General features: G+C 36.6%; 2 protein-coding genes across 5 annotated transcripts; both read left to right on the forward strand.

Moving 5' to 3' along the window:
* Nucleotides 1–3,324: 3,324 nt before the first annotated feature.
* Nucleotides 3,325–6,828, forward strand: LOC108995937 (protein FAR1-RELATED SEQUENCE 5-like). The gene is made up of 8 exons (XM_035689522.1): nucleotides 3,325–3,389; nucleotides 3,654–3,717; nucleotides 4,058–4,364; nucleotides 4,506–5,428; nucleotides 5,579–6,376; nucleotides 6,466–6,552; nucleotides 6,634–6,714; nucleotides 6,793–6,828. Exons 1-8 carry the CDS (start codon nucleotides 3,325–3,327, stop codon nucleotides 6,826–6,828), a joined length of 2,361 nt encoding a protein of 786 aa, XP_035545415.1.
* Nucleotides 6,829–11,025: 4,197 nt separating this feature from the next.
* LOC108998603 (65-kDa microtubule-associated protein 3-like) lies at nucleotides 11,026–17,007 on the forward strand. Of its 4 annotated transcripts, none has more exons than XR_001997360.2 (15): nucleotides 11,086–11,244; nucleotides 11,384–11,452; nucleotides 12,476–12,563; nucleotides 12,697–12,903; nucleotides 13,067–13,318; nucleotides 13,429–13,638; nucleotides 13,731–13,886; nucleotides 14,005–14,164; nucleotides 14,249–14,400; nucleotides 14,494–14,581; nucleotides 14,939–15,012; nucleotides 15,156–15,230; nucleotides 15,311–15,599; nucleotides 15,912–16,054; nucleotides 16,172–17,007. XR_001997360.2 is itself a non-coding variant. In XM_018975194.2 (15 exons), exons 4-15 carry the CDS (start codon nucleotides 12,492–12,494, stop codon nucleotides 16,642–16,644), a joined length of 2,208 nt encoding a protein of 735 aa, XP_018830739.1. In that variant the 5' UTR covers nucleotides 11,088–11,244; nucleotides 11,384–11,452; nucleotides 12,362–12,407; nucleotides 12,476–12,491; the 3' UTR covers nucleotides 16,645–17,007. The 4 variants fall into 4 exon arrangements, 3 of the variants coding, with proteins under 3 accessions (XP_018830737.1, XP_018830739.1, XP_018830738.1); XM_018975194.2 differs by lacking the exon at nucleotides 15,912–16,054 and adding an exon at nucleotides 12,362–12,407 and having other exon boundaries at nucleotides 11,088–11,244; XM_018975192.2 differs by lacking the exon at nucleotides 15,912–16,054 and having other exon boundaries at nucleotides 11,026–11,244.
* Nucleotides 17,008–17,277: the final 270 nt, after the last annotated feature.

Raw genomic sequence — 17,277 nt, forward strand, 5'->3', positions numbered from 1 at the left:
GTTATATGCTTTTATTGAATGTTTAATATGATAAATATCAAAATCATATATATTTTCAATTTGAAAGTGATAAATACAAGTGTGACAAAAAGTTCAAATCAAAGGTGCATTGAAAGTGGAAATGAGTTCCGGACGTGTGGTGTTGTTCTGTGAAAGGTGTTTCAGGTACCATGGCAAGTTTATTGCTGCCTGCTTCCTGCCATTGGAAAAGCAAAGCAATTTTCTAGTACCATCAATTTTTCAAGCCGGTCTTACACAGGAACCAGTGGTAGAGGTGTCTTCAATGGGTGCAAATGGCTGTAATTCTTTATATTTGAAGAATATCTGTCATTTTGCACGGCTTTTTTTTTTTTCTTCCCTTGAGCAAAGGCCATTTACTAATGTCCCCCGATTTCACATCAATGTTTTGAATACCGTTTCGATCGAGGCATTAAAACGAGATATTTCGATACCAATACTGTTTTGGAATAGTTTATATACGAATAAATTATATATATATATAAATTATAAACAGTCTGATTTGAATTGGAGGTCCAAAAATGAATCTACAGTTTGAAAAAATAAAAAATAAATAAAAACGAAAGAAAATAAAGGCCGAAATCTGTATATTGGCCTATACAGGCCAAAATTATGACCATTACGAAATAATATACTTCTCTATACCAGCTATTCAGCCGATACTACATATTTCGACCGTACCGACTAGTATGAAACTAAATTCAAAACATTGTTTCACATATCACAAAAGAAAATTAGTGCACTCATTTTCCTTTAAAACGGATGCAAACTTCTGGGCTGTGAACTGTAGCCCAGACCCATGATCACTGGACTTGGATGGAAAGGACTTGGGTCCGAGGACCCAGATCTCTGCTTTCCAAACGTTGTCTTTATTTTTAAAAACATGGCAGCTGTTGATCATAAAGCTCGAGACAAAATAAAGATCGGTTTAAATTTACTCAAATTTCTGGCAATAAATTCATCATTAGTTATAACTTTGGAAATGTCTCCAATAATTAATCAAATAGCACATTAGAAATATTTGTAGGGCTGCTTGGAGACTACAATTAAAATAATTTCTCAGCAGAAAAAGTAATTTATAAAATTTCTTTTTGGGTTTGGAATAAGTTAATTCAAAGTGACTCAAATTCTGACTCGAGAAAAAAAAAAAAAAAAAAAAAAAAAAGGTGATGCTACTTAATATTATGAATTTGTCATTTTCAATTCACCAGTTGATATAGTGTTAGAACTGTAATCGAGCACAGTAAGCCGGTCTTTGGCTTGCCGAGCTCGGCTCGACTCAAAATATTCAAGCTCGAGATTTTTTTTTATTGTTTGTTTGGATTCAATTCAATAAACTAAACTCTCAATTCGATCTTGTCTCACAAACGAATTCGAATCGAACTCGAATTGTTTATTTTTTCTTTTTTAAATAAGATTTAATAATTAATAAATTAAATAGATAGATAAATAAAAGATATAATATTGAATTTATACAACTGACAAATAGAACCCCTATTGAATTATAAAATCTTAAAATTTTTATAAATAATTAAAATATATAACTAGTTGATATTTATCCAAAATAACAATATATTATATGTCTACATATATTATTAATACATACACTTAATATGATAATATATATCTATTTCATATATGATTCTCACATTCTAATATATGAAATTATTAAGTTTTATCAATTAATTCTTATACAAATTATAAAATACACTTATAATAAGTATATTCACTATACAGGCATAAGTAATTAAATTACATATTATATATTTAATTATAAAAGTGATATGCTTATATTATTAGCTACAATCCTGCTACATACCACCGGGTGGTATCCCCGCCGCGGCTTCGCGAGTTGCCACGTCAGTTAATTTAAAAAAAAAAAAAAAAGAAAAAAAGAAGCACGAAACATACTCACGCGGGAGGAGGGAATTCATTTCCTTTTGGTTTGAAGAAAGCAGAGCCCCCCAAACCCAGATCTGAGCTGCGCGCGGTCTTCGACGGGATCCACGGTCTTCTCTTGCAGTGACCTCTTCTGGGTAAGACGTAAGAATTTGCTGCTCATTTGTTAGATTTTAGTTCCCATTTTCTGGGTTGGTGGGTTTTAGAGGTCTTCCATCTGCCGTTTATAAAATCAAACTAAAACTCCAAGCTTTATAAAATCAAGATCTCCGACCATAATGTCTGTCACATTGTTTAGCTGCTGCTTGGTTGGTATATATTAGGGTGAATGCATTTACTATTTGTCCCGAAAAATAGTTTGCATATTTCTATTTGTCCCGAAAAAGAAAAAGAAAATATTTGCATATTTCTATTTGTCCCGAAAAAGAAAAAGAAAATATTTGTTTTGAGTTAATGAGTACTACTAGAAATGTTTTTCTATCTTGGATTTTACCATCTTGTATGTAGTAGATGAATGTTTGTTTTGATTGTAATAAATTCAAGACACTCTGCAAAGGATCCTCTCTAGCTTAGTTAATAAATTTTGGTAGAAACTCAGGACAACATCCATTAAAATCAAGTTCATATCTGACCGATACAATTTGAATTAGCTAAATTCGTATGTCTTGTTTTTCTATCTTGTATTTAATCAAAATACACTCAACAACCGATATGATTAAAGTATCAGTTCTGCTACATACCATTTTGAGTTAGAGTTAATGGTAAAATTCTATTGGATTTAATCATATCGGTGGTATGTACTTCGTACTGATACTTTAGCTGCTGCTTGGTTGGTATATATTAGGGTGAATGCATTTACTGTGGCAGCTGTTTGATTGGGTCTTGTGGAGCCGATGCTGCACTGTCAAGTGATTAATGTTTGTTTTTTGGTGGAGTTGTCACCAAGTTATTTAATTAATGTGCTTGTTTTTTGCCATGTATTTTGTGGTTCCTCTTGTTTATCAGTATTGGTTGCAAATTAACATAGCTTGATCATGTAAATTATTAGATCTACTTCACGATTAAAAAGTTTTATAATCTGATGTTTATACAGACCAAGCATTTCTACTTCATACTTGCGAAATGAAAAGAACTGACCATCTTCTTACCTTTTTTATCTATTTTTTATTGAGAGAGATCACACAATCAAGCTGGCAGTGCTGAGTTTGATTTGGATTTTTCACCTTCTCTAGGTTTTACTCCAATGACACGGGATGTCCCACACTCGATCATAAAGTATAATTCGTTGGATTTTGTATTGGAAGATAATCAATGAGATCCGTCGTTACTTCACTACTCATTATGAGATGTGATTATATGTGCATTTTCGATCCCTTCCACGGTTTTATAAGATGGACTTATTGCTTAATGGTGGGTACTGGGTTATATGTGATGTACAACTTTGTTTTAGCTGTACCTACTGATGAACAAAAGTATTTGCATAGTTTTCACTGGGAAAATATCTTTGTTTTCCTCTTATGAGGGGAAGCAACATATGCACACCATATAGATACAATAAAAAAAAAAAAGTGTGGTGTTTGAGATGCTTGAAACATACAGATGGCAGTTGTTTAATTAGCATTGAAAGCATATTAATTGTTTGGCCGCCTTTGCATGATAGTTTATTTTTTCCCAGCTATAAAAACCCACCTGCTGAATGTCAATTGGCTGTCTTGATAGCTTATACTAATTTTCAGAATGGGAAACGAAAAAGAACAGCCAAGTATGCAAACATTATCTAGCTCAAATCCCCCATCCGAGGTATGTATGTTATACGATTTAATATATCAATGACATTGGTATTGTTGAGTCGATATTTATTTCAAAAATACATCAATAACTTTATCTAATAACATGTTAGGCCATACCAATAACTAGTCCAAATATCCCAAATTACATGCCGGGTTACTTTGGACCAGTGCCTACGTGGTCACCGACTTTTCTACCATATCCGGTTGGCAACCAATATCCAATCAACATACAGGTGGTGATAACTGATTAGGATTTATTCTTAATAAGTTGGTTTCTTTGCACCTATTAAAAAAAAATAAGTTGGCTTCTTTGTAGGAATTTAATTGCAAACTTTTTGTGTTTATTGCAGAATGCTGGTTATCCATTTGAACATATCATGGAACCGCCGGCTCCTATCAGCAATACAAGCTCCGCCACAAGCAGAATAATTGGTTCAGAGGATAATAGACCTGATGGTGGGGAAACTGAAGCGCCATGTGGATCCCCTAGAGCTGAAGAATGTACTGAGGATAGACCAAGTCCTACAGAACCTGAAGATGGCAGTGCTGAGAAATCTCAGAATGTCCAAGTGGATGATGATGATACAATTGAAGAGCCAAAATCGGGAATGGAGTTTAATTCATTTGAAGATTTATTAAGTTATTATAAGGAATATGGTAAGAAATGCGGGTTTGGGGTGATGACAAAACGGACCGAGAGGGGAGAAGATGAGTCTGTTAGATACGTCACCCTTGCTTGTGCTCGCGGTGGGAAGGCCCGGAATAGGACGTTAAATGTTGCCAACCCACGTCCGACAGGGAAAACTGAATGTAAGGCAAAGATTAATGCCTTAAGGCAAGATGGTGTGCTTCGGTTGACGACAGTACATAATATCCATAACCACGGCCTCAGTCCAAAGAAATCCCGTTTCTTTCGATGCAATAGAGAAGTTAGTGATGCCGTAAAAAGGGTCCTTGATACAAATGATTTGGCTGGCATCCGAACGAATAAGAGTTACGGCTCTCTTGTTGTTGGCACGGGTGGATTTGAGAACCTCCCATTTTTGGAAAAGGATTGTCGTAATTATATTGACAAGGCCAGACATTTACGACTTGGAGCAGGTGGTGCTGGAGCGCTCCGGGATTACTTTTTACGGATGCAGTACAAAAATCCTGGGTTCTTTTATATGATGGATATAGATGATGAGGGGAGGTTAAAAAATGTCTTCTGGGCAGACCCTCGTAGTAGAACAGCGTACCAAGATTTTGGTGACGTGGTCACATTCGACACCACGTACCTAACGAATCGATATGGGATGCCCTTTGCACCATTTGTTGGTGTAAACCACCATGGACAGTCAATTTTGTTGGGGGCAGGTCTGATTTCCAGTGAGGATACCGAGACCTTTGTGTGGTTATTCGAGACATGGTTGCAATGCATGGATGGTATCGCTCCGAAGGCTATTATCACTGATCAGGATAGAGCGATGAAAAATGCGATTGCAATTGTTTTCCCAAAAACCCGGCATAGATTTTGTCTTTGGCATATACTAAAGAAAGTCCCCGAGAAGCTTGGCTCATATAGTTCGTACAAAACTGGGATGAAAAATGCATTGATGAAATGTGTCTACGACACTCAACTTGTTGATGAGTTTGAGAAATGTTGGGATCAGTTGATTAACACTTACAACTTACATGAGAATGCGTGGTTGCAAAGCCTATATGTTGAGCGTGAACATTGGGTACCGGCATTTCTGAAGGAGTGTTTTTGGGCTGGAATGAGTACAACGCAGCGAAGCGAGAGCATGAATGCATTTTTTGATGGTTATGTTCATGCTAGAACAAACTTGAAGGAGTTTGTAGACCAATTTGATAATGCGTTGAAAAAAAAGATTGAGAATGAAAATCTTGCGGACTTCCAGTCATTTAATGCCACAATCCCCTGTATATCTAGATCTCCGATTGAAAAGAGGTTTCAAGAGTTGTACACGAATGCTAAATTTAAGGAAGTTCAGCAGCAAGTCAACGGCATCATTGACTTGAATCCAAAGTTACATAAAAGTGATGGTGCAGTAAAAATATACATGGTAGAGGATGAAGTTTGTTTTGAAGAGTTCACTAAGCCGGTTACCCATTTTGTGAACTTTAGTGGCGAAGATGCAGTTGCAAAGTGCTCTTGTGGATTATTTGAGATGAGGGGGATATTGTGTCGGCATATTTTGGCCGTATTCAGGTGTAACGATATTAAAGTTTTGCCAGAAATGTACATTTTAGATCGATGGAGGAAAGATATTAAAAGGCGATACACATTAATTCACAGCAGCTACGATGGAGGGGAACAACGGGCAGATTGTAATAGATATTCACGTCTTTTAAATATCTGTTATAAGATGATTACTCTCGCATCAGGTTCGAGAGAGCATACTGAGGATGCGAGTTCTAAGTTAACGGCAATGATTGATTTGTATCGTGCCAATCAAGAACCCCCGTCGATGACTCAAATTGGTTCCAATGTTGATAGTACGGCAAAGGATACTACGGTTGGTGGTTCGAGGGAAGTACGTAGTCCGCGTGTTGTGCGAGGTAAAGGCAGACCTCCATCTTTAAGGAGAGCATCCAGGATGGAGATAGACATGCGAAAAGCTAAAGCAAAGACCAAGAAAGCACCAACAAAGGGGAAGCGTAAAGAGGTGATGATATTTTAATATCTGCTTTTTATTTATATTTTGTTCACGAAGAATGCCTAGTTAATGTAATTTGTTTTTTAAATAATTATTAGCGGGATGGAGGAGATACCCAAGTCGTGGATAGAGGAGATACACCAACCGTAGAAGTATGCAGGAATCTATTTGGCCCTTCTGAGATGGTATATTAAAAAACTTATATACAAACTAATTACAAATTTCCATTGTTTCGCTATATACTCAACAATATTGATTTCTAGCAGGCTGTTCCAGAAAGAGAAAGCGTGGCTATAGATGTTACTGGAACCCAACCCCGAGAAATAGTGATGCAGAGTCAAGAAAGTGTAAGTGGTTGATAGCTTTTTTTTCAACTTTATAGAAGTTACCTGAAACAACTATTTTTTGTTGTTTATTCTTTACAGATTCAATTTGGATTAGATGGATCACAACCGTTGTAATGATGGGTTCCACACTCAACTTTTTGTGTATTGAATGTATTGCAAGGGTACTTTTTTATTTTGAATGTATTTGAGGGAGGGACTTTGTTGTAACCATGGTGTAACGATATATTTTGTGTATTTGATGGAACATGGTGGTGAGAATGGTTATATTTCACTTGGCATCCTATTAGAAAGATTAATACTCAGTTGCAAAATATTTTCATTGAAGTAAACTTGTTTCTTTATGATAATGATGTGGTTGATAATGTTCATGACCATGACATGGAGTGTTGGTAATTGGTGACTGGATGTTATTGTTGTATTAAAATTATTTGGGTCTTTAGGTGTTATTGGTGTACTGTTTATTTGGGTCTTTAGGTGTTATTGTTGAAGTTTTTAACAATCAGCCTTTCCAAAAACAAGTATAGCATATTAATTTTTATGTATGTATGTATAGCAAACCAAAGTCCAATATTTATCCTACTTTTTTTTATGGAAGTGTATGGAATGACCAATTAGATTTTAATGCAGATTTTAATGGTCTGGATTCCAGCGTGGCTATAATGTTGAACATTTTATTTATCCTTCACACAGTTCTGAAACTAATACTTTCCCATACCAAGTTGACAGTAACTGTAAACTTTCCAAACGAATCACCTTGATGTCCAATAATACTTAGAACATTGAATTGAATATTATCTCTTGTGAAAGAAAATCCTACAATCAATTAACCACCACCATCCATTCCCAAAATGGTTAAATGGTCAAGCAAGTTGAAACATAAAGAGATTATAGACTTCTAGTTTGGACTTTGAACCATCTGAATCTAAACAAACCCATATAAAGAATCTAGATCAATCAATCCTAGATCCAGTAAATTTTTATTGCACAGTTGGCATCCATAGTTAGGGACAAAATGGATAGACAATATTTTCTGCATCTGTTTCAAGTCCAATTCAAATGTAAGTTACTCATTCATTCCTGGTCTAGCATCTGTTTCACAAGCATTCATACATTCTCATAATCTCCACAGGTTACCATTTGAGAGACATGCTTTAAGTCCAATACAAACTTAAAACATGTATAAGTCCATTACAAACTTACAAGTTCAGTACAAGTCCAATACAAAGTTAAAACAATCCTACAAGTCCAATACCTAAACATAGAACTAACAACAATCCCAAATTAAAATTACTTATATAACACTAGGTAAAATACATGTACAAATGCAAAACAGCAATAAATCCTCAACAGCGTGCCTACACGGCAGATTTTAGCTTCTTGTGCATTAAGCACCAACTCCTTTTGCATAACTTTGTCGCTTTTATTGGATAGTACCAATTGCACCCTCTCGAGGCGATCCACTATCTTACGCAGCTCAATCTCCCTCTTTTCAAGAACCTCGAGTATCTTCCCGACCTCTTTCTCTTTCTTTAACAGTTCATTCATTCTTTCTTCAACTTGTAGCTCAATCACTTCATTAGCATCCAACCACTTGAAGAACTTACAGTATGGTAAGCCCTGCTCATTTCATGCATATATTGTATTGTATTAGAGATGAATGAACTGTACATCATATTAAATTAATATATATAAAAAAATATTTTAGGGAACAAAAAATGTAGTTACCTGGGTATTGTACTTTGAACACCCTAAGAAGGGTCGTCTAGGATTTTTTGCAGTAGTTGACCATTTCAATATGGCTTCGAGCTCGCAAAAGCACAATGATTTTCCCAAAGTACGTTTGGGAAAACATGAAGAAGATATTGATGAAGATGATGATGATGACATTCAAATTGCAAAATATATCCTTAAACAGAATCAGAATCAAATGAATACATAATAATTGACTTGAAGACATGTCCTCTTAATACTAATAACCATGGGCAGTCAATTAATTACTCTCCAATCAAGTCGGGATGTTTCCCTCAATCACTTCAATCCAAACATAGTTAACTGCCCCATTTAATTCTAATGTGAAGATAAATAAGAAAAAAATACTGCCCCTAATTCAAATGTAAGGTACAAAGTTAATGAAAAAGCAAAAAATTCAAATTGCAAACTATTTCCATAAACAGAATCAGAATCAAACATTAAAATCATCATTTACACCAAATGAATATATAATAATTGGCTTGAAGACATGTCCTCTTAATACTAATAACCATGGGCAGTCAATTAATTACTCTCCAATCAAGTCGGGATGTTTCCCTCAATCACTTCAATCCAAACATAGTTAACTGCCCCATTTAATTCTAATGTGAAGATAAATAAAAAAAAAATACTGCCCCTAATTCAAATGTAAGGTACAAAGTTAATGAAAAAGCAAAAAATTCAAATTGCAAACTATTTCCTTAAACAGAATCAGAATCAAACATTCAAATCATCATTTACACCAAATGAATATATAATAATTGGCTTGAAGATATGTCCTCTTAATACTAATAACCATGGGCAGTCAATTAATTACTCTCCAATCAAGTCGGGATGTTTCCCTCAATCACTTCAATCCAAACATAGTTAACTGCCCCATTTAATTCTAATGTGAAGATAAATAAATAAAAAATACTGCCCCTAATTCAAATGTAAGGTACAAAGTTAATGAAAAAGCAAAAAATTCAAATTGCAAACTATTTCCTTAAACAGAATCAAAATCAAACATTCAAATCAAGTAATGAATACTAAAATCACAAGCACAAATTTGATTCATAAAAGTAAAAGCAACATACAGCGAAAACATGGGGGGTTAATCAAGCAGAGGAGGACCGTGTCCCGTCGCCGCCTCAGGGGTGAAGCACGGGGATGGAGCTTTGCGGGGTCGTGGAGAAGAGAGGACGGTTGGCGGGTTCGTGTGGGTTCGCGGCTTGAAGGCTGAAGAGGACGGGTAGATTAGGGTTAGGGTTCGTGCGAAAGAGAGGGATGCGGGGTCGTGGAGAAGAACGATCTCTTGCGGGTTCGTGTGTGTTCGCGGCTTGAAGGCTGAAGAGGACGGGTAGATTAGGGTTAGGGTTCTTGCGAAAGAGAGGGATGCAGGGTCGTGGAGAATAACGATCTCTTGCGGGTTCGTGTGGGTTCGCGGCTTGAAGGCTGAAGAGGACGGTAGATTAGGGTTAGGGTTCGTGCGAAAGAGAGGGATGCGGGCTGAAGAGGACGGTAGATTAGGGTTAGGGTTCGTGCGCAAGAGAGGAATGCGGGGGATGTGGAGCTTTGCGGGTACGCGGGTTCGTGGGTTAGGGCTCGTGCGTGGGGGAAAGGAAGAGAGGGATGGAATGCCAGAGGAAGTCCCGAATGCGAACTGAATTCGGGGAAGGGAAGAGAGGGATGGGATTACGGGGAAGAGAAGAGAGGGAAGAGAGTGATGCCAGATGCCAGAGGAAGCTGAAGAATGCGAACCCGAATTGATTATTACACCCGAAACGACAAACGGCGTCGTTTAGCATTAATGCCACGTAGGCACCGAGGCCGCAACGGGGACCAGGCACGGTTGTATTCAGCATTTTCGTATTAGCTAATACATAAATATATGTATATATTCATAGATGTATGTATATATTTATCAATATATAAATGAGTTTTAATCGAGTCGGGTTAACGAAATGACTCGAGCATAAACGTGCGGGCCTTAATCGAGTCGAGTCGAGTTTTGTTGGGTATGTATCATTTACAAATTGAGCAGATATCTACTTTTACGAACGAATTTATTTTTTACGAATCAAGTTCAATTCAAGTTTAACCGACCGAATACCGAACGGACTATCAAACAAACTAGTTCATTTACCGTCCTATATAATGCACTTTTAGGCCTCTTTTGTTTTCACAACTTCTCTCAATTTATTTCATTTTATCTCATCTAATAATTACAACTTTTTTAAATTTATATATAAAATAAAATAAATAATTCTAACATTTTTAAAATCAAAATAAAAATAATATTAAAAAATATATTTAATAATATTATTTAAATTCTAATTTTAATCTCAACTCATCTTATCTCATTTCATTTGTAAAAATAAACGAGATTTTCTTGCGTTAATAATTATTATTTAACTAAAAGAGGCTAGCAGCACCATTCCTCTATTCGTTGACGACGTGTCTCGACTCTATTTGCCTAACTAAAGTCAGCAATTATGCATCCACGACAGGCGATCCAAATCCTCTCCTCTCGGACTCGGAGTCTTTAAGAATTTGAAATTCAAATCAATCTCCAAATCACCAACCCACGACCACATCATTAAAGACAAAAACATATAAAAAAAATCCCCGTGGACCGCTCGCTCCTCAACGGTCCCTTTACCTCAAACGGCTACTTCTCTCTCTAAAATAACAACTTTCTAATTTCAAACCCTTCCGATCTCAACACACTCCTAAAGGAAACCCATTCTCCTCTCAGGAAGACAACAGCCTTATCGTTGCCGACGCAATTCGCTCGCTAAGGTTTGTTCCCCCATCCTCTCTTCTGTGCCCTTTCTATTTTTGCGCTGCTCATGCTCCGTTTGGCTGCCGAGAAAACGTAGGAAAAATGGATGACAAGAGTTAAATGAAAAGTTTCTAAATTTATACGTTTCCTTTTTAGAACCCGAAATTCAAGAGGCGCACACCAAGCTGGACCTGATTATTTTTAGGGGAGGGCGGCGTAATTAAGGTGAGTTTTTACTATTAGGTTTTTGAAAGATTTCTTTCTTTCTTCTTTTCCTTCCCTTCAAGTTTTCTCATTTACACAAACTGAATGTTCTATGGTTAGTTTCTCTCTTTTGATTTTGGTTCATATTTGGGGTTTCAATTTTATCCAGCTGAGCTTTATTTTGAAGTTTCTGGATATCATCAATGCTAGAGAAATAAATGTCATTATTTAACGTGTAATTTCCGATGATTGAGAATATCCTCAAAACAATCGGCGAAGAATATGATGTTTGGAATCATTATATTGTTAGCACTGTGTTAGGCGCGAAATGAATGCCTGATTTAGAAATTCAGGGGAAATTATAAAACATACTTAGCTGAGAATTATACACCAGTAATTTTAAGGCAATCGTTTGTTCCTCAGCAATTTGATTTGTTTCAACATTCAAGTGTAATTATTATTATTAAGGCCAACCGAAATATTTATTCCCATGTTCTCATCGGAAAAATATAAATCTAAGCTTCGAATATGTGTTTTGGGACTTTTTGGCATGTTATTCCTAAGGGTTTGAGAAAAAGGAATAAATTGGCAATGAATTTTCATTGAATGGCTTGATTACTTGTACCCTATGTGCATGCAGAATGTGAGGGGGGGAAAAAAAAGGAAGCTTCAAATAAGTGTTTTCTGACTTTTTGTCATGTTCTTTTTAAGGGTTTGGGAAAAAAGGAATAAATTGGCTATGAGTTTTCATTGAATGGCTTGATTACTTATATCCTATGTTCATGCAGAGTGTGAAATAAATCCATTCATTGCTTAGAGACAAATGGTTTCTAGACAGCCACTTCATACAATTATTGAGTGGCTAATGTAGTAAAGAGCCTAGTGTTTGCTTTCAGTTTGTCATTTAGTTTTACGTTCCTTATTTTCCAGGATTTGTTGCAAATAGTTTTTGCCTTTCTGCTTCCAGATTGACCTTGTAAGTAATCTGGAAACTGTGCTTTCCAAATACTTTGGGCTATGTTTATGGACAACTTTTATTGTCAGGTACAGTTGCTATAATATGTCTAATCCTCAAACTGATACACTTCTGCAAGTGGAGACGACTTGTGGATCCCTTCTATATGAACTTCAGGTTTTTTGTGAATCTTTTTTAATATGTGATAATTCCTATTTTTTTGTCCTCATGTTTCCAAAACATTTTGAAATTGTCCTGGATGTATTGTTTGCCAAAAACTATTTCTCTTTCCTGTTTGTTTTACAATCAGATTATTTGGGATGAAGTTGGTGAGTCAGACACTGATAGGGATAAATTGCTGCTTGAGATTGAACAAGAATGTCTAGAAGTTTACAGGAGAAAGGTAGATCTTGCAAACCGGTCTAGAGCTCAGCTACGCCAGGCAATAGCTGATTCCGAAGCAGAATTAGCAGCCATCTGTTCTACTATGGGCGAGCGACCTGTACATATTAGGCAGGTCAGCAAATGACGATGACAGAAGATAACTTCTACACGATATATTTTTTTTTTCTAGTTTTGATACAAACCAATATTACCTAGGAAATTTCTTTCTCTATCTTTTGAAGTTGGGGTTATAGCTCATAAATTTCCTTCTGCCCTCTCCTGGCTTCCTTTTCCAGTCTGATAAAAATGCTGGAAGCTTGAAGGAAGAGCTCAGAAGAACTCTTCCACAATTGGAGGAGATGCGGAAAAGGAAATCTGACAGAAGAAATCAATTCCTAGAAGTTCAAGAGCAGATACAGGACATCTCAAGGGAGATCTATGGAACCACGGAGTATATTTCATCCAAGAAGGTAGCGGATGAAAGTGATTTGTCTTTGAGAAAACTTGAAGAATTACACAGAGAGTTGCATGAACTTCAGAAGGAGAAGGTTGATTTTTTTTTCATTGTTTCCTCGTTCCCATTTCATTTATTGTACTGCTATCTTTGCAATGGTGTATGCTCTTTAGTTACTGCTCATAGATATTTCCTTTTGTGTAGAGTGATCGCCTGAGGCAGGTTCAGGAACATGTATCTACTGTGAACTCGCTATGCTCAGTGCTTGGTGTGGATTCCAAGAAAATAGTAACTGAAGTTCATCCAAGTTTAGGTGATTCTGTGGGGTCCAAGAATATAAGTAATAATACAATCGACCAGTTGGCTGCTGCAATACGAAAGTTGCGAGAGGTTAAACTACAGAGAATGCAGAGGGTAAATAATGGTTCAAATTACTTGTCATTGTCTCGTATTTAAAATGTTTCTTTTTCCTTGATTGATTGTAGTAATCCTCTATGCATTGGCAGCTCCAAGATCTTGCAAGTACCATGTTGGAGCTCTGGAATTTGATGGATACACCAATCGAAGAACAACAGATGTTTCAGACTGTTACCTGTAATATAGCTGCTTCAGAACATGAAATAACTGAACCAAACACTCTCTCTGTGGACTTCATAAATTATGTGAGTTATATACATCTACATTGCCACATTGTGATTATATGATTTTCATTTTCCGATTTGTTTGTTTGAAAGAAGTGGATGGATTGTTTCAGAATTTATAAACAAGTAAATCATGTAGGTTGAGGCAGAAGTATCTCGGTTGGAAGAGTTAAAGTCAAGCAAAATGAAAGAGCTTGTTCTGAAGAAGAGGTCTGAACTAGAGGAGTTCTGTAGAAAGACACATATGGTTCCAGAAGTAGATAGCACAATGGATGATGCCATTGAAGCAATAGAGTCAGGTATCTGTCTTGATAACTGTTATGGTCATACTGATACTAATACTTCAAGAGTATTGAATGTTTACAACATCTTTCTTCATGCAGGAGTTGTAGACCCTGCTTGTGTCCTTGAGCAAATTGAGCTTCAGATTGCTAAGGTGAAAGAGGAAGCTTTTAGCAGGAAAGAAATACTTGAAAAGATTGAGAAATGGTTGGCTGCATGTGATGAGGAGAGTTGGCTTGAAGAGTACAATAGGGTGAAGTCTTTTTTTACCATCTCTTCAGATTATTTATTTATTTATTTCCGTCCCTAAATCCCTCTGATTAATGTTGCCTTTTTGTTGGTTCAGGATGAGAATCGATACAATGCTGGAAGAGGTGCTCATCTTACTCTTAAGCGTGCCGAGAAAGCTCGCTCTTTGGTTAATAAGCTTCCAGGTAAACACTGCATCATGTAGCCTGGCAAACATGACAAATTTGAACTGAATCCTGAGTCCACATGTACAAAGGTCCATTGAAAACTGGGATCAGTTAATTTGAATTGTTTTCTTAAAGTGATGATTTTTTAATAATTTTAGTTTCCAAAGAAGAAGAAAAAAAAAAATATATATATATATAGCTTATCTAACACTAATTATCTGTCTACTCTTATAATCTATTATCTGTTTTGATTGTTCTGTTCAGCTTCATTTTTGCGCCTACCTGCTGCCGATGTTTCCTTTACTTCTCTGTTTCGCATCCCCCCAACATACTTTGGTGGTATCTAAAATTTCCATCGGTCTTTGTTTGATACAGCAATGGTTGATGCATTGGCTTCGAAAACCATCGCATGGGAGAAGGAGAGAGGCTTTGAGTTTACATATGATGGTGTAAGTACACTTCCCTAAATTTCTGAAGTTGTGGAATGTTTAACTAGTTGGTCCTACTTGAAGTTTGTTCTGTGATTTCATGTGATTGGTTCTGTAACAATTTATTAAATTGAAAGGGTTCCCTGTTATCTGCTGCTGTCTAGATCCGTCTCTTATCTATGCTTGAAGAGTATACTTTACTACGGCAAGAGAAAGAGCAAGAACGCCGCAGGCAACGGGTATGGATCTGTTACATTGCCCTGTCATATGCCTCTCTGAATTCTTTTGTTTGAATGTTCAAATTATATTTCTATTTCAGGACCAGAAGAAACTCCAAGAACAGCTGATTGCAGAACAAGAGGTACTTTATGGGTCAAAACCCAGCCCTTTGAAGACTCAGAGTGTAAAAAAAGCTCCTAGAATGTCAACTGGAGGTGCAAGCAACAGAAGAGTTTCAGTTGGAGGAACAATGATCCACACTCCCAAACCTGATCTGCTTCAATCTGTGAAAGCAAGTCCTCACTCACGTCCCATCAGGAAGAGTGATCGGGTGCACCTAAATGATCAACTGAATCCTCAAGATGATGGCTCTTCCGTTTTATCAGCTGGTAGGTTTTTATACATCAATTTACGAGGAATAGATGGAATTTTTTACACCTTAAAGAACTTGGTACTTATGCTCTCTCTCTCTCTCTGTTTTTTTTAACCTTTGGATTAATGGTGTTAAATACCCACAGTTTTTAATTTTCTGAGGAAGGCATTGAATGTTGTTGATTGGAATTTTGCTTTTAGGGTCTTAATTTAAGGAGGCAAGTTTTCTTAGTTAAACAACAAGAAGCTACATTTCATTGTTCAACATGTCACCAAAAGAACCTAAAAATATCGTTGGATTCTCTATTTATGTTTTTCTTGTACAATAGGCTCGGACATCGCTGAGTTGTAGAAGAACTCTTGATGGCTATCGGGGGTAAGGGCGAAAATGAATTAAGTGGATGATTTAGGCTTATCCTTTGTTTGGTCTTGAGGGAAGAAGTCAGGGCCACATTAGTGGTAGATTGTTCTGGTAATTCTTGCTGGTGTTCCTAGCACTGCTCTTTAGTGTGTTTTGTGGTACATAGAAAATCATTTAGAATGTTTGTTGAATAAAGTTTGCCTTATTTATATTTTCCTGGCTATATAGGTAGGAGAGGCTTGGATATTGCTGGTCTCCCTGTAAAAAAACACTCATTTGGTAATGGAAACGTCCGTGAAGGAGAGTCACCCGTGATGCGAATACCATTCTCACCCATCTCTTCCACAGCATCATCAAAGGCCAACATGACAAACTTTTCGGATGAGCTGAATGCAAGACATAGTGAGACATTGAAGAATACGCTGCCAACTAACAACATGCAATTTACTAGTCCCTCCAAGACAGCTTCTATGGCAACCGAAGAGAATAAAACGCCAAAGGCACTGCCAATTTTTGTCCCTACAACACCTTCAACAGTGTCAGTTCCAATGCAGACAGCTACAACTCCAGCTCCTCAACCAGTCCCTTTTGGCATTCACGCAGTTGAAGAGATTCTTCAAGAGATTGAATATTCATTCGAGGAAATGAGAGCTGGTTTTGTGCTTTCCAAAACACATATAAAGCCCATGATACAAGTATGATAAGCTTTAGGTGGACCTGAATTGATTTGTTTTAGCTTGCTTTTAATCCGATCAACAGTGTCAGACCATGAATTTTTGTTTTATGGTGTTTGTGATGGCAAAGTCAATTGTAATTGGCTTTACTGACTTGTGTACATTGCCTACGAATACTGAATGTGAACTAGGATGTTGAGCTTGTCCTTCCTGGTGTGATCTCTCAATGTTAAATGTGCCTAAAGTTTCCATGTTTTTTTCTGGGGACCGGCTTGTCTGTTCAGGTGGAGTGTGATCTTGTGTGAGAACACTTTTGAAGGATTACATCATTTGGGGACTTGTTCCTGTTGTGGTTTGTCCAGAATTGACTTCCTGATTTTTTATTGTGTCTTTCAGAGGGAAGGATTTAAACATATTCTCTTCTTATCTGGAGAATGAGTAACTTGGAGAACTCATCTTTGCTCAAGTGGTATGAGAAGAAAACCTTTACATTCTCTTTCTTTTTCTTACACTTTGCAAATTATAGACATATGTAAATATATTAAGCAAATTCTGTTACTTCTTTTGAAATGGATTGTTCTACTATAATCATTTTCTACTCCTGAGTAAATCTATTCATCGTCATCTCATAATGTGGTATTAGATGATAGGTTTACAAGT

The sequence above is a fragment of the Juglans regia genome, chromosome 1 (genome assembly GCF_001411555.2).
Source record: "Juglans regia cultivar Chandler chromosome 1, Walnut 2.0, whole genome shotgun sequence".
In the NCBI taxonomy this organism is placed as follows: Eukaryota; Viridiplantae; Streptophyta; class Magnoliopsida; order Fagales; family Juglandaceae; genus Juglans; species Juglans regia.